The 26,595-nt window shown below is 39.9% G+C and overlaps 1 protein-coding gene and 1 pseudogene across 4 annotated transcripts; one reads left to right on the top strand and one right to left on the bottom strand.

The window, feature by feature from the left end:
- Window positions 1-240: 240 nt before the first annotated feature.
- Window positions 241-26,313, bottom strand: PBK (PDZ binding kinase). Of its 4 annotated transcripts, none has more exons than XM_023756004.1 (8): window positions 26,188-26,313; window positions 23,183-23,260; window positions 16,205-16,298; window positions 10,192-10,334; window positions 8,248-8,417; window positions 4,554-4,683; window positions 1,789-1,968; window positions 241-1,296 (listed from the first exon to the last, which is right to left on the bottom strand). In XM_023756004.1, exons 2-8 carry the CDS (start codon window positions 23,238-23,240, stop codon window positions 1,097-1,099), a joined length of 975 nt encoding a protein of 324 aa, XP_023611772.1. In that variant the 5' UTR covers window positions 23,241-23,260; window positions 26,188-26,313; the 3' UTR covers window positions 241-1,096. The 4 variants fall into 4 exon arrangements, with proteins under 4 accessions (XP_023611772.1, XP_023611781.1, XP_023611777.1 ...); XM_023756013.1 differs by having other exon boundaries at window positions 26,117-26,277; XM_023756009.1 differs by lacking the exon at window positions 26,188-26,313 and adding an exon at window positions 25,924-26,094.
- LOC111825813 lies at window positions 23,448-23,628 on the top strand (annotated as a pseudogene).
- Window positions 26,314-26,595: the final 282 nt, after the last annotated feature.

The raw sequence follows: 26,595 nt of genomic DNA, 5'->3' as shown, positions 1-26,595 counted from the left end.
AGGTTGGGCTCTTTGGGGTAGGCTTGGTTCTTAGGCACTGGGTCATCTCTTTGGGACTAGAGTCAGGGCTTAGGGCTAGTCTCAGCTCTTTGGGGTTAGCTTGGCTTTTGGGGGCTACACTCGATTCTTCTGGCTAGGCTCAGCTCTCTTCAGAGCTATGGTTCACAGATAGAAATTACTGACCCAAGTCACCCTCATTTTACAGATTAACAAAATAAGGCCAAGAGAGGGAAAGAAATCTCACATTCATTCTGCAACTTTAATGACAACACTCAGATCAATGGGAGTATAAAATAGATAATACACCTTCTGGTTAACTAAAGTGTCCTTTATTCTATATCATCCTATTAGTTTTATTATTTTTACACCAGAGCTCTAAAATGCTTAAGAGCTAGATTAGTAAACAAAAAATAGAAAAGGATCTCAGTACAGAAATACATTTAATAAATGAAAGCAAACACCAAAGATCTGAGGAGAACCAAGAGGACAAGACGAGCCTTAACCGACAATGTTTGGAAATACCCAAGGAGCTACTGTGCCATATTCTCTCAGCTTCCAATGACTATTTAATAAGCATATCAGCCAAGAAAGACCAGCATAGTTTTATGTTTTAATAGATAATCAAACTTCTGTACTTCAAAGTGCTAATTTAAATTGATCCATTTAAGTAGAGAATATTCAAGGAAGATCACTAATAAAAGTATTGGTTCCCCTACCCAAATTAATGTTAGACATAGGAGTTTTAAATGGGCAGAGGATCAAAATAGACACAGCTAGACTCACCAAGAGGTAAGGAGCTGCTATGAACAAATTTCTAAATCTCTATGAACAAATTTCAATACTTGTTCCTTAAGCCTAAAAGTTTTTTAAGTTTCATAGAAAACCCACTACGATATTAAATACTAATAAGTATACATGAAATACCTTTATAATACAAAGTTTTTCAAATGTTAAGGTGCTATGGTTCTAAAATAGGCCACTTTCAAACAGTCTAATAACTATGGATTCTCACAGTAACTACATAAATGTATTACAGTAAAGAGAACAGTTATATATATGAGCCCTACTTGAAACTCAGGTAGTTGTGAATATGAGATCACTGGACATGTATTTCCAAAGCCTCAACAATGTGCGCAGCCGAAGGACGGTCTTTAGGGTCTTCATTAGTGCACACAGAGAAGAGCTCGATTACTTTCTGGTAGGTCTCATCCAGTTCTTCCATATTAAGAGGTGGCCTCGTTCCCAAAGCTGCATAGTATGCTTCATCATCGAAGTCACTTTCATCAAAAGTTTTATCTGTTCATGAGAAAGTATGAAACAAATAAAATCACTTTAAATCATGGAAAAACTTATCGACTGCTCACTCACCCTTCTGAAACATCATCCAGCTTGCTTTTCATTATACCAGTCTCTTCCATTGTCCTGCCATGGTGTAGATTAGCTATTGTCATGCATTTGTTACATGGATTTAGTCTATGATCATCAACCCTTACTATAATAGCTTTCTAATCTTCTCAGGCAAAGAGAGTTTTTAAGGTAACTTTTTGCTCCTCTGAATTTTCTCAATTTACCTCTGTTCTGAATTAATCTACATCTCATTTGTATGAAATTAAACCAAGATGATACCAAATTAGTCAACAATAATATAATCTATAACTCATGCAACTAAATCAAACACCTTGTTCTTTTTAAAATTAACTTAATAGAAAAATAAAAATGTAACTTTATAAACTAATCTTATTTCAAACCAAAGAGATTGGGTTTTACATTAAAAATATGTAGTTATACCTTCATCATAATCATCATCATCTGCAAGAGTAATGTGTGGAATACACAGAGTCATCATTTCCCACAGAGTAAGGCCAAAGGCAAATATGTCTGCTTTGTCAGTAATAATACCATTCTCCTCCAAAGCTTCCTTGGGTTTCCAAGGCTCAGTGCCAATGTAACAGGCCTCAGGGTCAGTTACTGAAACAAGCAAAACACAGGTAGAACTGTCATAAGGGCCAGCACAAGAACTCACTGAGAAAGGCAAACAACGACCACCAAAATGGGCAAATGATTTGACAGGTGGTTTAAAGGTTATCAAGTCCAGCCAGTAAACATGGAAAAATACACTCAACCTCAATAATTAATACAAATTACTTTTTCTTTATCAGATTGATAAATATTTAAAAAGCTGGATAGTTGCCAAGGGTGTAGAGAATCAGCAATTCTTTTAGAAAGTGGTAAGAATATAAATAGATTGTGGATGTTAGTACAGACTCTAGAGCAAGATTGTCTTGCCTGGGTTCAAAGACACAAGCTCTGTAACCTTAAACATTTACTCTGTGCCTGTTTCTTCATTTTTCAAACTGCTATTATTAGGCTGAGAGAAATACCATTTCTATGTTTCTATGATTGCTAAATCAGGGAAAAGGGAAAGAGTCGAATCACATATTGGCTTTTGCTCAGGAAATGACTCAACTTCATAAAGGTTAAATAATGAAAATGTGTTCCTTTGTGTAGCTTTGTCCCTAACAAATCGCTTTTAATTTGTTGTTACATTCTCATTGTTTTCTAAATATTTTACAACTAGAATTTGATTTCTTCATTCAGCCTAGAATCAATTATAAGTATTTTAAATTTAAAAATTTGATTTTTTTTGTTTTTTTTTTTGTTTCCAACTATGTTACTAATATCTAGATGTATTTCACTAAGGACAATGAATGTCAAACATTAGGCTACTTCTACTTTTTGTAAACCAAGGGTTTTTTTATATCCTAACCAATATATATAATCAATTTTCTAATGCATAGATTGACCTTATCTACTCAATCTTTTAATTTTTTTTACATCTTAGTTTTATCTACTTCATGTATTAAGGATTAAGAAAATTACGTTAGAAAATCTTATTTTTATTCTTTTTAAAAAATTCTCCTTTTCTAAAGTTTCATATCTGTAGTACTTACTTAGACTGAGGGTTCATGACTTTATTTTGACTTTTTCCTTCAATTCAACTTATAGACCTTAACTTTAGCTGGAAATTAAGGTGTGTGTGTGTGTGTGTGTGTGTGTGTGTGTATATATTCTAAATAGCATTCATATAAAGAGAAAAATTTAAATGTTATTAAATATGCTAAAAGCAGAAGCTTTTTCTTTGAGGCTGTCTCTTGGTTCTCACTAAGAATATATCTTAAATTCCCTAAGAGAATGAACAGTATCTATATATGTAAAAGGCTGTGTTCGTCAGTCCGAATGGTAGCTATGATGCACACTGACCACCATGGGGCAGACACAACACAGGAGCTATCATGATGTGCAAACAGAAACGGCACCACGGACCTGGCACCGACAAACCAACACTCAGCTTCCTCCAAGTGGAACACAGGCCCCCCACCACCTTGGAGCAACACCCCACCAAATCGCAGCCAACACTGCCAAGACCCCATGGTGCAAAGTGCAGCCCACAGCCTAGCCCAGCCCAGCAATGGTTGCTGTGGGCGCCAGGTAATGATGTCACATAGCAACGCCTGGCTTCCTCTCCCTAGCGACTAGCATCCTTGGAGTTTCTTCAGCCCAGGAACCTAACTTGCTTTATAGCCAGGTGCAAACATTTTACAGTTTAACCAAATGTTTGTGAAGCATTTTCCCGTGCCACATCTCATTTCATCCTTACAGAAGTCCTAGAGTTGGTAGATAGGAGACTCAGTAGAATCCTATTTTCTTTTCATTAGCAAGACGCGAATAGAGATATTAAAATATTTCTTCTAATTAACTTTCAATGTGCACGAATCCGTGCACTGGGACACTAGTTTACAATAAAGTGAGAAGAATGAGTGGGGTGGGACGGGGCAAAAAGCAGAATACTGGCCTTTGCTAGCACCTCTTTCCTACTTCCACTCTAGTTTCTTCTTCTATCAGTTTCCCAAACCTTGTCAATGTATTGATGCTAAATGAATTCCTTTATAAAATCTTATTAAAATTTTATTTTCACCCTGGTTGGTGTGGATCAGTGGTTAGAGCATCAGCCCAGACACCAAAGGGTCACAGGTTCAACTCCTGGCCCAGGGCACATACCTGGGTTGCAGGTTCGGTCCTGGGCCCCAGTTAGGGCATGTGTGGGAGGCAACCAATCAATGTGTGTCTCTTGCATCATGTTTCTCTCTCTCTTCCCCCCACCCCACTCCTTCCCATCCACTCTCTAAAAATCAACAGGAAGAATATCCTCGGGTGAGGATTAACAACAACAATTAAAATATTTTTAAAAATTTTCATTTTCTATTCCCAGATCTTCTACCATTTTTTAAAAATCCCAATCTAGGTTAGAAATAGTTCCTAAAGTTATCTTCAGTTAAAATAATATATATTAATAAGAAAATAATTTATACTGTGCATGTGGCAAGAGATGGGGCTGGAGGCTGAGTGAAAAATACAGGAGGGATAATTTTTATTGTACACTTTATTAATAGTTTTTTATTTTTGAAGACTGTAAAGTTATTTATTTAAACGTGTAAAAATTAGAAATTTTAAAATTACATTAAAAAAATGTTACAAATTAGAATACTACTCACCTGTCATATTTTCATCCAATGGTAGAGAGACTCCTACATCACAGATTTTAATTGTTTCAAAATCACCTTTAATTACAACATTTGAAGACTTTATGTCTCCATGAAGCAACTTCTTATCTTGGTGCAGATACTAAAATAGTGGAAAATTTAACATATATGAACAAAAATACAAACTAAATACACATAAATAACCTTCAAACAAATATAATTTGAACTCCCTTCCTAAACTACAGGATTATACCATCATTTCAAATTATTTGAAGCTAGAGAAGGAAATATCTCATGTTATCTTGGTCTGTCAAACACACCAGAAATCTAAGAGATTTGTTGGAAATCTTGTAGATAAGCTTTTTATTTACAAACCCTTTTTACATACTTTTATATCAAAAGATGCTACAGCAGAAGCCCCAGCCGGGTGGCTTAGTTGAAGCTTTGTCCCGTACACGAAAAAGTTGTGGGTTTGATTCCTGTTGGGGCATGTACCTAGGTTTGGGTTCAATCCCCAGTCAGGGCGTGTGTAGGAGGCAACTGATCGAACCCTCTCGCTCTCTCTCCCTCCCCCTTTCCTCTCTTTAAACATCAGTAAGCCCAGCCAGTGTGGCTCAGTTGGTTGAGCATCTTCCCGTGCATCCAGTGGTTCTACTCCCAGTCTGGGTGTGCCGGAAGCAGCCAATCAATGATTCTCTTTCACTGATGTTTCTCTCTCTCTCTCTCTCTCTCTCTCTCTCTCTCACTGATGTTTCTCTCTCTCTCTCTCTCTCTCTCTCTCTTCCTCCCTCCCTCTCTCACCAACCGATGATTCTCTCACGGACGTTTCTCTCTCGCTCGCTCCCACCCTCTCTCTTTCACTCTCTCGCTCCCATTCCCCCTCTTCTCTCACTCTTGCTCTCGCTCCCTCCCTCCCTTCCTCTCCTTCTCCATCTCCCTCTAAAATCAATTAAAACATATTTTAAAAAAATAAAAATCAGTAAAACACATCCTTGGGTGAGGATTTAAAAAAAAAAAGAAAAGAAAAAAAAGATGCTATGGAGATATCAAAATATACCGCAACTTAATTTGAAGCTAGAAAATTTTAGGAATGATTTTGGAATCTTCAAAATGAGACATACTTTTTTCTAACTGAGATGATGCAAAACAATACATAACTCAGGTCTACACACAATACATAACTCAGGGCTACAAGAAGAGGAAGCAGAAATATAATCTTAGAATTGACAACTAACAACATTCATCCATAATAAAAAATGTCTTACAAACCTGTTATTCATTCATCAGCATTTGAGCATTTACTCTATGACTGGGTTTGAAAATGATGCAGACATAAATCTTGGAATATAACTTGAAATACTCACTGTGCTTCATTTAAATGTTGCCCATCATAAAGACAATATGCTCAAATACATAATTTATTAATTCCATTATATATATTTAAAGTCATTTATTAAATAATCAAATTGTTGATTTAGTTTACCCTATCCACTTAAAAGTTTTTTTTTCTATACGCTTATTAAAAATATATACTTAGCCTGACTGGCAGGGTTCGGTAGTTGAGTGTAGACCTATGAAACAGAAGGTCTCTGTTTGATTCCTGGTCGGGGCACATGTCCAGGTTGGGGGCTTGATCCCCAGTGGGGCGCATGCAGGAAGCAGCCAATCAATGATTCTCTCTTATCACTGATGTTTCTCTCCCTCTCCCTTCCTCTCTGAAATCAATAAAAATATATTTAAAAATAAAAAATAAGTATCTTTAGAAATATTGCCTTTCTCCAATTTTATACTTCATAAATCAATTTTAATTTAAACTCTCATGTACAATTTTGACATCAGTATCATTACATAATCTGCATTTGAGTCATCCAACAGTTTTCTGGGGTCATCACTACTTCTGTTTAAGTTATTTAGGATATGGAATTATTTTTATTTCTAACACTGTGTCCATCCAAAGGCACAATAATTTATTTGCATAAAATTGAGAGCTATTTTCACTTGACTTATAGATCAGCGGTTGCCAACTGGTGGTCCACGGACCACTGGTGGTCCGTGAGGTCTGAAAGGTTGGCGACTGCTGTTATAGATGACTATTCATGATGCCAAAACCTATATCCCAAATCTTTTTTTTTTTAAATATATTTTTATTGATTTCAGAGAGGAAGGGAAAGGGAGAGAGATTGAAACATTCATGATGAGAGAACCCACTGATCGGCTGCTTCCTGCATGCCTCCCACTGAGGACTGAGCCCACAACCCAGGCATGTGCCCTTGATCAGAATTGAACCCGAGACCCAAGTCGCAGAGCTGACGCTCTATCTATCCACTGAGCCAAACCAGCTAGGGCCACAAAACAATCTTTAAGAAGCTTGTTTACATCAATAGGGGGTTAGGCTACATCCCCAGTAATAATTAGTAAATTTGTGTTAAATTTAATCCTTTCATAACTAAATCTAACATGTGATCTCTGTAAGCAAAACTGCCTAACTTGGGTTATTTCGTTATTTTGGACTATGTGAAGGTCTTTCAAAATAAGGAAATAGTACACTCTGCAACATAAAATATTCCATAAGGCAGCGGGTCACCAACTGGTGGTCTGTGAGGTCCGAAAGGTTGGCAACCGCTGCCATAAGGAAACTTTCACTTAAGGCAGTGGTTCTCAACCTTCTGGCCCTTTAAATACAGTTCCTCATGTTGTGACCCAACCATAAAATTATTTTTGTTGCTACTTCATAACTGTAATGTTGCTACTGTTATAAATCATAACGTAAATATCTGATATGCAGGATGGTCTTAGGCGACCCCTGTGAAAGGGTCGTTTGACCGCCAAAGTGGTCGCGACCTACAGGTTGAGAACCACTGACTTAAGGCAACCCCTTCTTTTGTGGGGTTGGGGAAGAATCCTACCATGTGATTAGGTATGTAATGTACTTGGTTTTGCTTTGGGTTTTTTTTTCTGTTTTTTTTTTTAAATATATTTTATTGATTTTTTTTATTGTTTAAAGTATTACAAATAGTAGTACATATATCTCCTTTTTTTCCCCATTGAGAGTTAGAAACATCGATGAGAGAGAAACATCAATCAGCTGCCTCCTGCACACTCCCTACTGGGTATGTGCCCGCAACCAAGGTACATGCCCTTGACTGGAATCAAACCTAGGACCCTTGAGTCCACAGGCCGATGCTCTATCCACTGAGCCAAACCAGTTAGGGTGGTTTTGCTTTGTTTTTAATATGTTTTTATTTCTTAGAGAGAGAGAAAGGGAAAAGAAGACAGAAACACCCATGAGTGAGAACATCGATTGGCTGCCTCCTGCACGGCCCTCACCGGGGATCAAGCCCAAAACCTGGGCACATACCCTGATCAGGAATTGAATGGGCAACCTCTTGGTACATGGGTCAATGCTCAATCCCTTAGGCACACCGGCTAGACCAGCCGTGGGCAAACTACGGGCCGGATCCGGCCCGTTTGAAATGAATAAAACTAAAAAAAAAAAAAAGACCGTACCCTTTTATGTAATGATGTTTACTTTGAATTTATATTAGTTCACACAAACACTCCATCCATGCTTTTGTTCCGGCCCTCCGGTCCAGTTTAAGAACCCATTGTGGCCCTCGAGTCAAAAAGTTTGCCCACCCCTGGGCTAGACTGTACTTAGTTGTCTAATGTTCCACAAAAGTCACGTAAAATATAATGGTACAGTTACCTTTAACCCTCTTGCCATGTTCAAAGCAACTTTTAAAATTGTGGCTGCTGGAAAAGGATTGTGGCTGTCTTTATTTCGTTCTTCGATTAAGTCATTTAGAGACTTTTCACCCCCGTATTCCATAGCAAGACATAGACTACCATCATTGGCTTCAGTGAAAGCACGATAACCTGAAAGAAACATAACATTTTCTACTAGAATAGGGAAGAACAACAGTACTTATGTTTTTTATAGTACTGTGACTGAAAATGGACCTGGATTAACACTGACAAATATATAATGAAACAGCTATCTATCTATCCTATATAATAAAAGGCTAATATGCAATTTGTCCCCTCAGGAGTTCAACTGAATGGGAGTTCAACCACTTGCTCTGACGTGTGCTGACCCCCAGGGGGCAGCATGGAATGAAGGAAGGTTCCAGCCAGCAGCCGGCAGCCAGCAGCTGGGGGAAGGAAGGCCCCGATCAGCCCTGATCTCTGGCCAGGCCTAGGGACCCCGTGCATGAATTTCATGCACCAGGCCCCCAGTGTATATATAAAAGCCTAAGCGACCGTTAAGACGGAACGACCTGAATGACTGGTCGACCAGTCACTATGACGTGCACTGACCACCAGGGGGCAGATGCTCAACGCAGGAGCTGCCCCCTGGTGGTCAGTGCACTCTCACAGCCAACCTCCAGCGCCCCTATCCCCTGGCCAGCTGGCCCCGCCATCGACCCCCCAATTATGCACAAATTCGTGCACTGGGCCTCTAGTTTATATATAAAAAAGCCTAAGCAACTGGCTGGTAGCTATAATACACAATGACCAACAGGGGCAGACGCTCAGCGCAGGAGCGGAAACCAAAGGCATGGAAACATGGAACAGACTGATGAATCACAGAGAGAAGGGGGGGGGAGAGGGCAGGAAGAGATTAACCAAAGATCTTATATGCATACTAGAGGCCCGGTGCACAAATTCGTGCACTGGTGGGGTCCCTCAGCCTGGCCTGTGGGGATCAGGCAGAAACTAGCTCTCCAACATCCCCCGAGGGGTCCCAGATTGCAAGAGGGCACAGGCCAGGTTGAGGCACCACACCAGTGTACAAATCTGTGCACGGGGCCTCTAGTTATTTATAAAATTAATTCAGTCATCTAATTTAAAATGCCTTCAGTTTTTACAAATAGTATCACAAATTAAAATTTTAAAATATCTTATGCATTCCTAAATATAACGGTTCGAGCCCTACTTATATCTAAATGAAGATCACTCTATATTCCTGAATTCTCCACAGTACCAGCATCATGACTATTTTTTTAAAATATATTTTTTAATATTTTTATTGATTTCAGAGAGGAAGGGAGAGGGAGAGATAGAAACATCAATGATGAGAGAGAATCATTGATGGGCTGCCTCCTGCACACCCCCTACTGAGGATCGAGCCTGAAACCCAGGCATGTGCCCCTGACCAGAATTGAACCCAGGACCCTTTAGTCCACAGGCCGACACTCTATCCACTGAGCCAAGCCAGCTAGGGCATTACTAACTATTCCCATGATTTTTTAAATTATTATTTTTTAAAATTTATCTTTACTGTTGAAATTATTAGATGTCCCCACTGACTCTCTCCACCCTGATTCTGCCTCCTCCCCAGGCCTTGTCTATCCATGGCTATGCATATATGCTCATAGTTTATTTGTTAATCTCTTCCCCCCCGCCTCCTGCCCTCCCTCTGAAACAAGTCAGTCTGTTGCATGCTTTAATGTCTCTGGATCTTTTTTGTTCATAGTTTATTTTGTTCATTAGATTCCACATATAAGTGATCCCATGATTTGATTCTTACCAAACTCTACCACCATCCTCTTCATTTTTATTACTGAAAATGGTTAAGAAATTATATAAACTGTTTCTGATAAACAGAATAATATATAAGATCCTGCTACCAAATAAAATTTAAACTTACCTATAATATTTGGATGATGAAGGTTTTTCAAAATCTTAGCTTCATCAGTTAATCTCTTTTGATACATACTTTGATAATCACCATTACATTTAGAATTAATCTTTTTCACAGCCCAAGGAGAATGAGACAAGCCTCTTGGAGATCTTAAAAAAAATAATCAATCATAAAATGTATAAATAATAATAAACATAATACATTTATTTCCAAATAACTAACAAGAACTTCCAATTTTTGAAAAGGACTTGATAATTTGTTGTTTTATTTTAAATTTACAAAATTTTATACTATCAACACCTCTTCTACATTTCCTTTTCAATCTGGAAGATAAATAGCTGATATATCTTGATTACAAGAGTAGTCTGATATCTATTGCTGGAAAGGAGGAATAAAAAGAGAAAACCAGAAGAAAAAAGATGGATTGTCATAAATTTTAAACTTCAAGATTACTATTTTTAAATTTTTCTAATCAAGCATGTTGCACTACCAACTACTTATCAAACATTTAACCATATGTACCACAGACAAGTTCTAGAATGCTAAATAATAAACACTAATCTCTAAGAAACAATTTAAATAAGAGACATACAAGAAACATTTGGCCCATATGTAATCGTCCATATAGCAGACTGTTCTTCTCCAACAAATATTATGCCTCTCCACTAACCAATCCATCTCTACCTTCACTGAATACTTAGACATGAGCTTAAGGCAATAATAATAAAGATATAAATGAGAGAGAAAATGTAAACTGTGTTGATTATCTAGCTTAATATTTAAAGTGCAAATGTTTTGAGACCTAAATAAACAAACAGGTAAAACAAAATCAGAGAAATATTTACCTGACAAGGTAGCCATTTATTTACGAGTACAGCAAATTATGGAAGTAAAGTATATACAGCATATAGGCACAAAGGTTAGTAAAATAGCCTCAAAAGTTAAAGTTTACCTGTAAGAACACAACAACAGATTGAACTAAGAATCCATTTAGCTTTGTACTACCCTCATAAGCATACCTCTATGACTGCAGGACTTTTTCTTCTTTAAATCAAAAAACATGTACTCAAAGGATCACTAGATTTCTTATTTCATATACATCTATCATTCATATGTTTATCTACACTATTCTTATACCTCTAGTTTTAGATAACAAGAGCATTTGGGGATAATCTCTTTCATATCATCTTCTTATGAAAAATATATTTTTTAAGTTTTAACTCTTGAATGTTTAGAATTCAGTGACCAAGTCCATCCTTTACCTTTTCCATAACATATCCTGATCTATATAATGACAAAAACTATAAAATCTGAATAAAATACTTAATCAAGCTAAAAGTTAGTTTACTGAAAAGGCTAATAAAACAGAGATTGCACAAGGAAAAAAATAAAAGGAGGCACAAATAATATTGCAATAAAAAGTGAGGACATAACTATAGAAACAGCAGAGGTTAAAAAATAAAAGTGAATAAATAAAACTTTTAGTGGGCTGAAGTGGATCAAGGGGGTAGAAGGGGGACATATGTAATACTTTCAACAAATAAAGATTAAAAAATAATAAAACTTTTAAACAATAAATTTAAAAGACAAAATGGTCAAATTCTAAAGAAAAAAAAATCTAAGAAAATTGATGAGAGAAAAAATTTAATCAAGATTTTAAAATCTTCCCACAAGAAATACAAAGCCTAGATAACTTTCCAGGTGAGTTTACTAAACTTTCAAGAGACCTAGCATTCAATCTTTTCCAAGGAATAGAAAGAAAAGGAGTTAAGAGCCTAGTATAAACTTAACTACAAAAATTAAACAGAGCCTGGCTGACGTGGCTCAGTGGTTGAGTGTTGACCTATGAACCAGGAGGTCACAGTTTAATTCCTGGTCAGGGCACATGCCCAGGTTGCAGGCTCGATCCCCAGTGGGTGCAGGAGGCAGCCAATGATTCTATCTCATCATTGATGCTTCTATCTCTCTTTCCCTCTCCCTTCCTCTCTGAAATAAATAAATATATAAGAAAAAAATTAAACAGAAACAGCAATAAAATGAAAACCACAGGTCAGTATCAATTATATCACAGATGCAAAAATTCTAAACAAATAGCAAACTAAATCTACCAGTATATATTTAAAAAATAATACATCAAAACTATGTTGGGTTTATTCTAGGGATGCAAACTTGATTTAACATTAAAAATATACTTTAGACCAGCGGTTCTCAACCTGTGGGTCGCAACCCCTTTGGAGGTCGAACGACCCTTTCACAGGGGTCGCCTAAGACCATCCTGCATATCAGATATTTACATTATGATAACAGTAGCAACATTACAGTTATGAAGTAGCAATGAAAATAATTTCATAGTTGGGTCACAACATGTGGAACTGTATTTAAAGGGCCAGAAGGTTGAGAACCACTGCTTTAGACCAATGATACCTTGAACATGCATATACAATTTTGATCCCCTGAAGCCTCAGTCATGTAAAAAAAATGGATAGTTTAAGACATATACCCACCAACAAGGATGGAAATAACAAAGGAGACACAACAAACTTTTGGAAGCTAGAAAGCAGATGAAAATAAACGACTTAACAGGCCCCATGAACTTCTTGAACTTATTCATAAGCAGGTAGATTCCTAGATACCTTTCCTGATACTGTATCTCTAGGCAGTTACCCATTCCCTATCTCCTCAGCTTCTCAAGACTGAAAACTAGTTTTGAAAGGGGCTAAAGCAGAGGGTCTTTAGTTTGAGGTTTATTGGTAAAGTTGAATGCCTGTGAACGAACATACAGGAACACAGTAATTCATGACCATATGCATACTAAATGCTCAATGAGTTTTCATATGTGCTATCACCATCAAGGTCAATATATAGAACATTTCTAGCACTCCCAAAAGACTTAGGATGCCATTTTAAAAAGGAAAACTTTCAGATAATTAGTTAAAAACAAAATAGACAAAAATGAAAAACTCAATAGAAGTATCAGAAGATGAGGTTGGGAAAATCTCTCAAAAAATAGAACAAAGAGAAAATAGGAAAATCGGGGAAAAAACAGAGATCAGTCCAGTAAGTGGAACATCCACATAACGAATAGGAAGACAGGGGTGAAAAATGTCAGTAAAGAATTTTAAAAATAACTTCCTAAAAATTAAAGAACAGGAATTTTCAGAATCCCACACCTATGCATGTCACTATGAAATTTCAGAACACTGGTGACAAATAGATATACAAAGTTCAGAACACTGGGAGGAATCCTATCTAATAAAAGAGTAATATGCAAATTAACCATCACACCCTCACTCCATCAGTCCAACACAAAGATGGCGGCGACCACGGAGCTGGAGTGAGCAGGAGGCTTAGGTTGCCCCCGGCAATGGAGGAAGCCAAGCTTCCCGCCTGCCCTGAGCTCCGCTCAAGGCTACAAAGTTTCAATTATAGAAGATAAATAAACCCCAGATACCTGCTTCCAGCTGGCCTGGCCTCCGCTCAAGGAGGGGCTGGGAACATGGGTTGCCAGGGGCAACCCAGGCTTCGAGCCAGGACCAAGGCTACAAAATTTCAATTATAGAAGTTAAATAAATCCCAGATACCTGCTTCCAGCCCAGGGCCATGGCCAGCCTGAAAATGGCCATCAGCCCCTCACCCAAGCTGGCCAGGCACCCCAGTAGGGCCCCCCACCCTGAAGGGGCTGTGGCCAGCCTGAAAACAGCCATAAGCCCCTCACCCAGGCTGGCCACACTCCCATGGGGTGAGGGTCCCCACTGTGGGGCTTGACCAGCCTGCAAACAGCCATCAGCCCCTCACCCAGGCTGGCCAGGCACCCCAGTGGGGACCCCCACCCTGAAGGGGGTGTGACCAGCCTGCAAACAGCCATCAGCCCCTCGCCCAGGCTGGCCAGGCACCCAGTAAGAACCCCCACCCTGAAGGGGGTGTGGCCAGTCTGAAAACGGCCATCAGCCCCTCACCCAGGCTGGCCAGGCACCCCACCCAGTAGGGACCCTCACCCTGAAGGGGGTGTGGCCAGCCTGCAAATAGCCCTCAGCCCCTCAACCAGGCTGGCCACACCCCTATGGGGTGAGGGTCCCCACTGGGGGGCTTGACCAGCCTGCAAACAGCCATCAGCCCCTCACCCAGGTTGGCCAGGCACCCCAGTGGGGACCCCACCCTGAAGGGGGTGTGGCCAGCCTGAAAACAGCCCTCAGCCCCTCACCCACGCTGGCCAGGCACCCTAGCAGGACCCCCACCCTGATCCGGGACACCCTTCAGGGCAAACCAGCCAGCCCCCACCCATGCACCAGGCCTCTATCCTATATAATAAAAGGGTAATATTCAAATTGACCCTAACAGCAGAACCACTGGGAATGACCGGTCACTATGAAACACACTGACCAGCAGGGGGCAGACGCTCAATGCAGGAGATGCCGCCTGGTGGTCAGTGCACTCCCACAGGGGGAGCTCTGCTCAGCCACAAGCCAGGCTGACAGCTGCCAACACAGCGGTGGTGGCGGGAGCCTCTCCTGCCTCAGCAGCGCTAAGGATATCCGACTGCAGCTTAGGTAGGCCTGCTCCCCGCTGGCAAGTGGACATCCCCCGAGGGCTCCCGGGCTGCCAGAGGGATGTCTGACTGCCAGCTTAGGCCTGATCCCCCGGGGAGTGGGCCTAAACCAGTAGGTTGACATCCCCCGAGGGGTCCCAGACTGCGAGAGGGCACAGGCTGGGCCCCCCTGAGTGCACAAATTTTTGTGCACCGGGCCTCTAGTAGATAACATAAAACAGGTAACAAAAGAATCGGCAATCAGAAAGGCTTCAGAATTCTCAGCAGCAACACTGCAGGCTAACAGATAATGGAACAATGTCCTCAAAGTTGTGGAGGAAAATTATGTCCAAACAAGAATTCTGGCCCAGAAAAACAAAAAGAGCCATTCAAGTATTAGCGTAGAATGAAAACATTTTAGAAATGCCAATTCTCAAAAATGCATCGCCTGTGGCCCTAGCCGGTTTGGCTCAGTGGATAAAGCGTCAGCCTGTGGACTACAGGATCCCACGTTCGACTCTAGACAAGGGCACATCCCCGGGTTGCAGGCTCGATCCCCAGTAGGGGGCGTGCAGGAGACAGCCGATCAATGATTCTCTCTCATCATTGATGTTTCTATCTCTCTCTCTCCCTCTCCCTTCCTCTCTGAAATCAATAAAAATATTTTTTTTAAAAAATGTACCTCTTGTGTACTTTTTCATATGGAGCTACCAAATGTCCTCAAACAAAACAAGATGTAAACCAAGAAATAGTAAGACATGAGGTACAGAACAACAGAAGATCCAATTTCACCCGAGAAACAAAGGCAATCTCCATGTTACCAGGAGAGGAAAATCCCAGGCTGACAGGGACACATTAGTAGAATCAGGCAGGGACTGCTATTTTTCAATCAGCCACCATATGAAGCTTTTTGATTGTTATATACAGTAGAACTTTATTAACAACACACTTTACATTTAAAGACAATTTTTTAAGAAAGGGAAAAAAAAATGAGACTAGCCATGAGTCTACAAAAATTTTTTTCTTTCAAAATAACTAGATAACTGAGTTTTTATTCACTAAAAAACACATGTTCACAAAACAGCACACAAACACAAAAGGAGTGTTCAAGTGGCCAAAATGCTTCGAGACACCCACTCACATATTATTGCTATGCTATTCTCAATTAATTAGCTTTATATTAAAGAAAGCATTTCTATGTAGAAACAATATAAACCTAAAAACATATTGTGTTAGTCAGGCTGATTCCCTTCCCATAAAGCCAAGGAAAAATTATAAGGTAGATTACTGTTCCTTTAATAATTCATTAGGAGAAAAGTTAAAAGAAATGTATACCAGGCAGAGAGCTCTGGTAAAGTTATAAAAGGTTCTGAGACTGAATATAGCAGGATCAGGAACATACCTCAAATCTAAATACTTGAATTTTCCTTTGTCTCCAAGTACAGTTGAACTATGGTTCCATGTAAAAAGGTTAATCTAACATCGTATACTCACCTTTTCATAAGGTAGACATTGACCCCTGTGCCATAGCCAAGCTTCTGCATAAACGGAGAGGCAGGAATTTTTATACATGGAGTTGAACATAACGCTAAGTGTCAGAAAGAATTAAAAATTAGTATTTGAAAAGACTTCTACAAATGCATCTAAACATTTGCAATACACTATTGTTAAGAGTATTAATTGGCATAATCTTTTGGAAAGTAATTTGACACTATCCACCCTAATTTTAAATGGAGACCCCTTGGTCAAGTCTACTTTTGGAGTTCTATCTTACAGTAACACTGAAGCTTGTTTTTATATGGTCCAGAAGTTAAGAAATGTTTTTGAAAGGGTTGATTAAAAAACACACACACCCAAAAACAGGTAAAATAAGAATATACAATAGTGTTTCTGTGTGGCCAACAAAGTCTAAACTATTTACTATCTGGCCCTTTACAAATAGTTTGCCAACACCTCAGTACAGCATGTGCCCAAAGACATCATACACATACATGTATGCAAGCATATATATTTGAATACTAGAGGCCCAGTGCACGAATTCGTGCACCAGTGGGGTCCCTCGGCCTGGCCTGTGGCATCGGGCCGAAACCAGCGCTCCGACATCCCCCAAGGGGTCCCAGATTGTGAGAGGGCGCAGGCCAGGCCGAGGGACCCCACCGGTGCACAATCAGGGCCGGGAAGGAATGTGGGAGGTTGGCCAGCTGGGGAGGGACTATGGGAGGGCTCTAGGGCGTGTCCGGCCCATCTCACTCAGTCCCAATCAGCCGGACCCCAGCAGCAAGCTAACCCCTGGTGGTTAGTGCATGTCATAGCAACTGGTCGACCGGTCAACTATCTGCCCCGGGTGGTCAGTGCATATCCTAGCGAGCAGTTGAGCAGCCTAGCATATCATTATCATTTTACGCTTTGATTGGTTGAACGGCCGACCGGTTGACCGGACACTTAGCATATTAGGCTTTTATTATATAGGATTGGGATTCACTTTTGTGGCTGCAGAAAAACACACAAAAACACCCCTTAGTAATAATCATTGGTCATAATTATAGTACATCTATATTACAAAGCATTATACAGTCATAAAAAAAGGTAAAATATAGAAGTCTTACTTTTGCTAGTGAATAATTAATTGCCCTTGGAATTGCCATCTAGAAAACTTGACCCAAAGCACAAAGAACAGAGCTCAGAGGTCTTGTCAAGTTGAGGAGAGAGATGTCATAGGTCAAGGAAACCTAAATAGCTAGAATTTATGGAGCAGAGAACTAAAGAGGAAGCCACAAAATAAGAAAGCTCCAGAGATCTAAAAAGAGATCTCCCTTTAAGCATTTGACTAAATACTTTCTGTACATATAATGGACATGATTCCCCAAAGCTGGAGAAACCACCAAACCCAAGTAATAAGCTAAATCATGATGGGAGATTACACAGGTCTAGGAATAGTTCACTTACGATCAGCCAGAGTGTGGTAACTCGAACACAGGGCATTGAGTAAAGTCCTCTAAAGCAGTGGTTTTCAACCTTCCTAATGCCACGACCCTTTAATACAGTTCCTCATGTTGTGGTGACACCCAATTTCATTGTTACAAATTGAACATAATTAAAGCATAGTGATTAATCACAAAAACAATATGTAATTATATATGTGTTTTCCAATGGTCTTAGGCGACCCCTGTGAAAGGGTCGTTCGACCCCCAAAGGGGTCGTGACCCACAGGTTGAGAACCGCTGCTCTAAAGGGTCATGACTTAGTAGTACAGCTAAATTTTAGCCTACGGAAAAAGCTTAGAACAAAGCCTAAAAGCAAGACTCAAAAGAAAAAAGCCAATGTGCAGGAAACTTAACTGCAGGTTCAGCACAACAAAATCACACACCCTTCAAAGGAATAAAGTTCAGCACTTGACAATGTAAAATGTCTCACAGCCAATAAAAAATTACCAGGTATGAAAGAAGCAAGAAAATATGACCCTTTCCAGGAGAAAAATAAACCAACAGAAACATACAGATATAGAAGTAGCAGATAAAAGCCTTAACATATAAATCTTAAAAAATACACGAATGATGTAAAGGAAAATGCAAGCATAACAAATCAAGACAGAAAAATAAAAAAAAGATCCTAATGAACTTAGAGAAATGAAAAATACAAAGGATAAGAATGATACCATCTTAGAGCAAAAGGTCACTAAATTTTAAGACAAAACAACAAAAAATATCAAAAATGAAGCACAGCCCTACCTGCTTTGGCTCAGTGGATAGAGCATCAGCCTGCGGAATGAAGGGTACCAGGTTCGATTCCAGTCAAGGGCACATGCCTGGGTTGCAGGCACGATCCCCAGCAGAGGGCATGCAGGAGGCAGCCGATCAATGATTCTCTGTCATCATTGATGTTTCTATCTCTCTCTCTCCCTCTCCCTTCCTCTCTGAAATCAATAAAAATATATTTTTTTAAAAAAATGAAGCATAGAGAAAAATATTAGGAAGAAAAATAAAGATATCGCCAATTTGCTATGGACAATAAAAAAATAGATTTAAATCCAACCATAGAGAATTACATTAAATGTAAATGGTCTACACAGTGTTATCCAATAGAACTTTCTGTCATGATAGAAATGTGACTAGTATAACTAAGAAACTAAATTTATAATTTTATTTAGTTTTAATTCATTCGAATCTAAATTTAAATAGCCACATGTAGACAGTGGCTAAACAGTCCAATATAAGGCAGAAGTTGACATGATAAAACCAAAACAAGACATAAGTAACTGCATGCTGTGTAATAAACTCACTTTAAATATAAAGACACAAATAGGTTAAAAGTAAAAGGTTGTAAAACATAATATTCAAACACTAATCAAACTGGAGTGGTTCAATTAATATCACATAAAGTGAACTTAGAAGAGAGTACAACATCAGATAAATAAAAACAATTCATATCAGTAAGGGGGTAAATTCATTAAAGAATAACCTTCCTAAATGTATATGTACCTAATAACAAGTTTCAAAAAATGTAAAACAAGTGATAGAATGGAAAGAAAAAAATAGACAAATCAAGCCCAGTTGATATGGCTCAGTGGTTGAGCATCAACACATGAAATAAGTCACTGGTTCCATTCCCAGTCAGGGCACACGCCTGGGGGTTGTGAGCTTGATCCCCAGTGTGGGCGTGTAGGAGGCTGCCAATCAATGTTTCTCTCACTGATGTTTCCCTCTCACTTCCTCTCTCTTTGTAAAAACATATTTTAAAAAACAGACAAATCCACAATTGTAGTTGAAGATACACCTCTCTCAGTAACAGAATAGACAGAAAATCAATAGGGATACAGAAGACCTGAACTTGTTCAACATAAGTCAACTAGATTGGCCTCATCGATATTTATGTAACACTATACCAAAAAACAGCAGAAAATGTGATCTTTTCAATTGCATGAAACATTCACCAAGATAACTGATCAAGGAAGAAAAATCAGTACCAGAAATCAAAAAGATATCACCACAGACCCTGCTGACATTACTGACAATAAAAGGATAATAAGAGTATGTCATAAATAACTTTATGCCCATAAATTTGACAACTTAGAATAAACAAGTTCCTTGAAAAACACTAACAAAGTTTACACAAGAAGAAATAGATAACCTGAATAGCCCAATATCGATTAACTGTGAAGTCACGGTTAAAATCTTCTTATAAAGAAGATTTTAGTACTCATTGATTCCAAGGCTAAGGATGGGAAAAAAGTAAGTATTAGTCTGGAGAGCTGTAGCTAAACATCCAGGAAAACTAGACAAATTTAGGACTCAGTTCAATTCATAGGTGAAAAATAAAACTTCAAAACAATTGGAGATTTAAAATGGCAGCAGAGTAGGAGGATGCTGCATGGACATGCTCCCAGGAACAAGCTGGAATTGCAAGTGAAATATGGAAAGGCTTCCTGAATAATCAATGGAAAACTCACAGGAGAGAACCCTGATACCCAAGGACCAAAGGTGGAGACTGCATAGAGACTGGTAGGAGGGGCGGAGGCGCTAAAGGACTGGTGGGGCACCCACAGATGGCAACTGAAGTCCTGGAGAGATATCTCAGCTGTGGGGGGGTGCCACTGCGAACTCTGGGATCTAATCCCGAAGTTGGGCTCCCTAGCAGAGAGCACCAAAACTGAGGAGGGTACCCACATCTAGCTGTGAAAAGCAGTGGGATGCTGTCTGCCAAGGAGTGACAGCTAAAAGTTCGGGCACCCTCTTAAAGAGCCAACGCACAAAAATTCCCTGAGCCACCCATCTTATGCCCTGGCAGAGGGACAGTAAAGTGGACTGGAGCTGTAAGAGCAAAACTCAGGACTGGGGACTCAGGGGATAGAGCTCAATAGGCAGACACTCCAAGTTTCCTGGGCTGTGTAATTCCCTCACACTGTGGAGGACATCTTTCCCACATAGACATCTGCCTTGCCTTGGGGGAAGAGTCTTGCCACACCTGAGGACCATTGCCTGGCTGGGGGCAATTCAAGTCGGAATCCTATTAGTCTGTGGACAGAGGCAGTCTCTGGAGGTTTGGAGTCTTTGCCTGATCCAATTAGTCAGAAACAACCTTTAACACTATCCTGCACTAGAGATTGAGAGGTATAGAGGATCTACCTAAAACATAGTCACAAACCCAGAGACAACCAAAACGAGGAAACAAAGAAAGAACCCCCAAATGAAAGAACTAGCGAATTCTCCAGAAAAAGAGATAAATAAAAGAAAGAGATAAGAAATTTATCTGAAACAGAATTCAGAGTAATAAGGTTAAAAATGCTCAACAATATGAAAAAAGATATAGTAACTATGAAAAAAGAACAGTCTGAGATCAAGAATGACATAACACAAATAAAGAACACATTGGAAGGAATACACAGCAGATTAGGGGAAGCTGTGGATCGAATCAGTGAATTAGAAGACAGAGTTGAAAATATCACTCAATTAGAGAACCAGAAAGAAAAAACAATTAAAAAACAGGACAGCCTAAGGGAGCTGTGGGACAATGTGAAACGTAACAATATTAGAATAGTATGTATGCCAGAAGAGGCAGAAAGGGAGAAAGAAATAGAGAAGGTGTTTGAAGAAATAATGATAGAAAACTTCCCTAACCTGGAAAAGGAAAAAGTCACACAAGTTCAGAAGGCACAGAGAACACCAAACAAGAAGAACCCAAACAGACCCACACCCAGACACATCATAATTCAAATGCCAAAAATTAAAGACAAAGGGAGAATTTTAAAGACAGCAAAAGAAAAGAAAGTTGTTGCCTACAAAGAAGTTCCCATAAGGCTGACACCTGATTTCTCATCAGAAACTCTACAGGCCAGAAGGGAATGGCATGAAGTACTCAAGGTAATGGAAAGCAAGGATCTGAGACCAAGATTACTATATCCAGCAAGGCTATCATTCAAAATAGATGGTCAAATAAACAGCTTCCCAGACAAAAAAAGACTAAAGGAGTTCATCACCACCAAGCTAGCATTACAAAAATGCTAAAGGGATTGCTGTAAGGGAATGCTGAGAAGAAACAGAGAGAGAAACCTAGCCATACAGAATTAAAATGGCTATAAATAAGTAGTTCTCAATAATAACCCTAAATGTAAATGGATTAAATGCTCCAATCAAAAGGTGTAGGGTAGTTGAATGAATACAAAAACATGATCCAATCATATGCTGTCTACAAGAGACCCACCTCAAAACAAAAGACACACAGGATGAAAGTGAAGGGATGAACAAAAAATTTCCATGCAAATGGAAAAGAAAAAAAAGCTGGAGTAGCAATATTCATATCCAACAAAATAGACTTTAAATGCATCATGCTAAGTGAAATAAGCAAGTTGGAGAAAAATAAATATCATATGATCTCACTCATTTGTGGAATATAATGAACAATGTAAACTGATGAACAAAAATAGTCAGAGGAGAAAAAAGTATTCTAGAATATAATAGAAATAATCCTGTTATTTGCAGATTTTTAATATTTCCTACAACTTCTGTGATATCATACTATGTTAGTACAGTTTTGGTAATATTATTATACTTAAAATCCTTTTATTCTTGAAATGTTAATGTTTATTGCATGTAATCTATATATGTATATAAACGCCTAATATGCAAAGTGTCCCCTCTGGAGTTCGACCAACCAGGAATTCAATTGTTTGCTATGACATGCGCTGACCACCAGGGGGCGGCGCAGAACGAAGGAAGGCCCTGGCCAGCAGTTGGAGAAGTTCCTGCACTGGGCCTCTAGTATTATTATATGTAAGATCATTTTTCTTGAATAACTGGTGTTTATTGCATGTAACATTATTATATTTAAGATCGTTTTTCTTAAAATATTAATATAATATTAAAATAAAAAACTGGAAAAAAAAACTTCCTATAAAGAAAACTTCAGGCCCACATGGCTTTACTGGTGAATTCTACCATTTAAAGAAGAAATATATTACTTCTACATATACTCTTCAAGAAAAGGGAACACTTCCCATCTTACTTTATGAATACAGAATACCCTGATACCAAAACTAGACAGACATTCCAAAAAAAAAAAACAAAACAAAACAAAAAAACAGCAACAGTCCAATATCCCTCTTGAACACAGAAAATATTAGCAAAGTGAATCAAGCAATATATAAAACACATCATGACTAAATTGGCTTTACCTCAGGAGTGAAAGTTTGGTTTAACATTTTAAAATTAACAGAATTTACCATATTGACTGACTAAAAAATAAAACTATCCCAATAGATTCTGAAAAGTTCAACATACATTCACGATAATCAGGAATAAAAGAAATCAGGTCATGGCCAGGATGACCATGTCCTGGCCTATAAAGTAAGTCTAATTTGTTAAGATCAACATTATAAAGAGGACTTAATCTAAATTTGTGGATGGTAATTAAAGCATCAAACTACAGTTCTAATAACAATAACAATGAAAAAAGGTTTTACTAGTATACCTATCTTACCAGATTTTCTTTTTTCAGATAATTTGCTTGGTGTCTTAAAATTATTGATTTCTTCCATTGTAATAATCACTCTAGGTCCTATGATAAAAATAAATTGAAAGTTACACTGCAGTTATAAAGAACACAACTCTAATTCATTAAGAAAAACCTCCTATAGTAGCTCTCATTTTATCATATTAAGCATTAAATTTGAGAACTGAAAAAGACCATGATCTAGTCCAGAGCCTCCCTTCTCCAGCACGGGAGCCTCTTAGACACCTGGACCATGGACCCCAGGGAATGCTCCTGATGGTCTGGAGGAATATGCATCTGTAGAGACAACTACAAATGCACAGCTTGCAACTGTAAAACATGTTGAAAAAGCTACTGCTCCCCCAGCCCCCCCCAAGTGTGCCTAGGGCTGCATCTGCAAAGGAGGCTCCAGCAAGTGCAGCTGCTGCCATTGAAATGCAACAGTTGTGCTGAGGGTGTGGCCCGGGAAGCTTCTGTACAGTGCGTTAGTTGAGAAGATTGTGCTTTTTATATATTTGCCCCAATGAGGTGTTGGTGACATTCATGTAAATTGCTTGGAGCAATAAAGTTTTCACTCGTGGTAAAAAAATATTTTTAAAAAAAAGAAAGAGCCCTAACCGGTTTGGCTCAGTGGATAGAGCGTCGGCCTGCGGACTGAAGGGTCCCAGGTTCGATTCCAGTCAAGGGCATGTACCTTGGTTGCGGGCAAATCCCCAGTGGGGGGAGTGCAGGAGGCAGCTGATTGATGTTTCTCTCTCATCGATGTTTCTAACTCTCTATCCCTCTCCCTTCCTCTCTGTAAAAAGTCAATAAAATATAAAAAATAAAATAAAATAAAAGAAAAAGAAAAATATCTAGTCCAATTTTATTTACATGAGAAATGAGAAAACTGAAACCCAGACAGGTACAATTCCTTACCCAAGGCCATACTATTAGTGAAAGATTTTTTCTGTTGTCTTTTTTTTTATATATATAGTTTTTTTGTTTTGTTTTGTTTTTTTATTTCAAAGAGGAAGGGAGAGAGAGATAGAAACACGGATGAGAGAGACACATCCATCGACTGCTTCCTGCACTACCCCTACTAGGGATCGAGCTCGCAACCCAATCAAACCCAGCAGAGAGAAAGAAACATGGATGTGTCTCACTTGTGATACGTTGCCTCCTGCACAAGGTGGGGGCCAGGCTTGAGCCTGCAACTGAGGCACGTGCCCTTGATCGGAATCGAACCTGGGTCCCTTCAGTCCCCAGGCCAACACTCTACCCACTGAGCCAATCAACTAGGGCATTTTTTGTCTTAATTAAAAATATATGAAGTTGGTTAAAAAAAAAATTTGCCACTACAAAAAGGTAAAGAGTCAATCTCCTTCTCACACTTCCTGAAAGTACTTAACAGGTCTTTCATACCCTTTAAAGAAATTGTCTATGCAAACAGCATTATTCATAGCAGCCCAAAAAAAGGGAACAGAAATACCCATCAGATGATGAGTAAATAGGTAATTCCATTTACACGGAATGTCCAGAATAGGCATATCCAGACAAAAATAGATTAGCAGCTGCTAGGGGGTTAGGAGGAAGGGAGGAAGTGGGTCTGGGGCTTCTTTTTGGGGTGATGGAAATGTTCTAAATTAGGTAGTGGTTGAACATATTCAACAATGGGATTGAGTCTATCACTGAATTATATACTTTCAAAGGATGAAATTTATGCTGCGTGAATTATATCTCAGTAAGCTATTATAAAAATCGTCTATGCAAATAAAATGTACATACTGCACATACATGCAAGTTAATCCGGGCTTTCTATTTCTTCCATAACATAGTTCTTAAAGAACCTTTTTTACCAAAAAAATAATAATTTTTTAAGTGAGGTTTCATATTATTCGTTACTTACTGTAAAACAAACCGTTCCTACATGTCTAAAGCTCATTTGGTTGTCTATAAAAAATACTTGCTTTAATTTCTTGTAGAGCCCTTAATACGCGGCACCTTTGAAAACTCTGTGCCAAGGAAAAAGAAGTCATCTCAAAGGCCCGGCTTTACTTTTCTATTAATAAGACGCTTGTTTATTGTTTAAAGGTAGCTACAACCACCACCACTGCCTTTAGATTCACACGGAAGATCCCCTTTCCATACGCTTGTCAGCCACCATCCGGCTAAACAAACACAGAGACACCGCGGGCGAAGCTAAGTGTAGATGAGCCAATAGGAGCACCGCGGGGGGACGCGGGGCGGAAGTTCTGATCGGATTATCCCGAAGGTTCCGCACCCGGGGCGCCCTCAGGAGGACTCCTGGGGACGGAGGCACAGCCCGTGCACCCCCTAGTCCGGGAGTTTACAGAGGCCGGTGGTTTAAATCCTCCCTCCACCTGGAAACCGGGGGCAACGTTAGTTGCGGGGTTCGAAGCAGGGAACTGTGCGTCGCCCTTCTTCCTCCGACTCCAGCCCCCGCGTCCCCGCCACAGACCCTTCACCGGCTCTAACTCCCTGCGGAGTGGAAATCGAGACGACAGTTCCCACCGGCATACGGCCTGGTGTTCGGATCTGTGCACCCCGAACACCGGCCTAGAGGGGGGCCTCCCCGCGAGCCCTCCGAAACCCACTGCAGCTGGCCAGGCCGGGGCTCCCCCATCTGCCTGACCGACGTATTCGCCCACGGAGCTTCCACCACCAGGACAGATGGCCGGGCTTCGCTTCGAGAAAGAACAACTTCTCCCACGAAATTCCCTTCCTACCTCGTGATTCCGATGCGCACTCGAGTCTGGGTCGCAGGGAAGGATCCTAAGATAATTCCCAGCTTAACGCCCAATTTCCAACGTCTTCAACTTTCCTGCTAGGCCGCGAGCTGTTACAAACGCCAACGCTCGACCCGGCACCCAGGCCCCCGCGGTCAGGGCCCGAGGAAAGGGCCCCCCAACACCCCCTTACCCGGGCGGCGCGGCGCTCGCGCTCCCAGGTGGAAGAGGAGCCGGCGGACGAGAGGCCCCGGCCAAGGTTACCTGAAAAACTGGTCCCGAGGGGCCGCCAAAGGGACCCCGCGGCTACTTCAGCGTCGCGCCGGCCGAGCACTACACCCGCTACGGTGGTTGTGCCTGGAAACCGCGGGGCTTTCAAAAACGCGCGCACGTTCCCAGCGCCGGCCGCAAACTACGGGGTGGCGCGAAGGACAAAACTAGTCGTGTCCGTTCTTTTTCTTTCCAATCTTTCTTTGTACTGATTCCATTTTATCACCCAATAGGGATCCTTTTAAGATAAATAGAAGGAAAAAAAAGAAAAGAAAAAAAGATAAATAGAAGGAAGAGAAACGCAGGGAAGGACAAACTGCTTTTTATATCCAATGCCAGCCCTTCAGAGGAACAACTCTGGCTTAATAGACTATATATGCCTTTATTTAAGGCTGAAATTCT

Source organism: Myotis lucifugus, unplaced genomic scaffold, assembly GCF_000147115.1.
Source record: "Myotis lucifugus unplaced genomic scaffold, Myoluc2.0 scaffold_1, whole genome shotgun sequence".
In the NCBI taxonomy this organism is placed as follows: domain Eukaryota; kingdom Metazoa; phylum Chordata; class Mammalia; order Chiroptera; family Vespertilionidae; genus Myotis; species Myotis lucifugus.
The sequence above is the reverse complement of the archived record's forward strand: the minus strand, read 5'-3'. Positions and strand labels throughout refer to the sequence as shown.

What these genes read in the sequence shown, in the direction of transcription:
- PBK (XM_023756004.1), bottom strand. Translation starts at nt 23,240, where the DNA reads ATGGAAGAAATCAATAATTTTAAGACACCAAGCAAATTATCTGAAAAA. An exon ending in TCATCATCCAAATATTATAG is followed by an intron (nt 8,418 to 10,191) that starts GTAAGTTTAAAT and finishes TGTTTCTTTCAG; the next exon opens with GTTATCGTGCTTTCACTGAA. An exon ending in ACATGGCAAGAGGGTTAAAG is followed by an intron (nt 4,684 to 8,247) that starts GTAACTGTACCA and finishes CCACTATTTTAG; the next exon opens with TATCTGCACCAAGATAAGAA.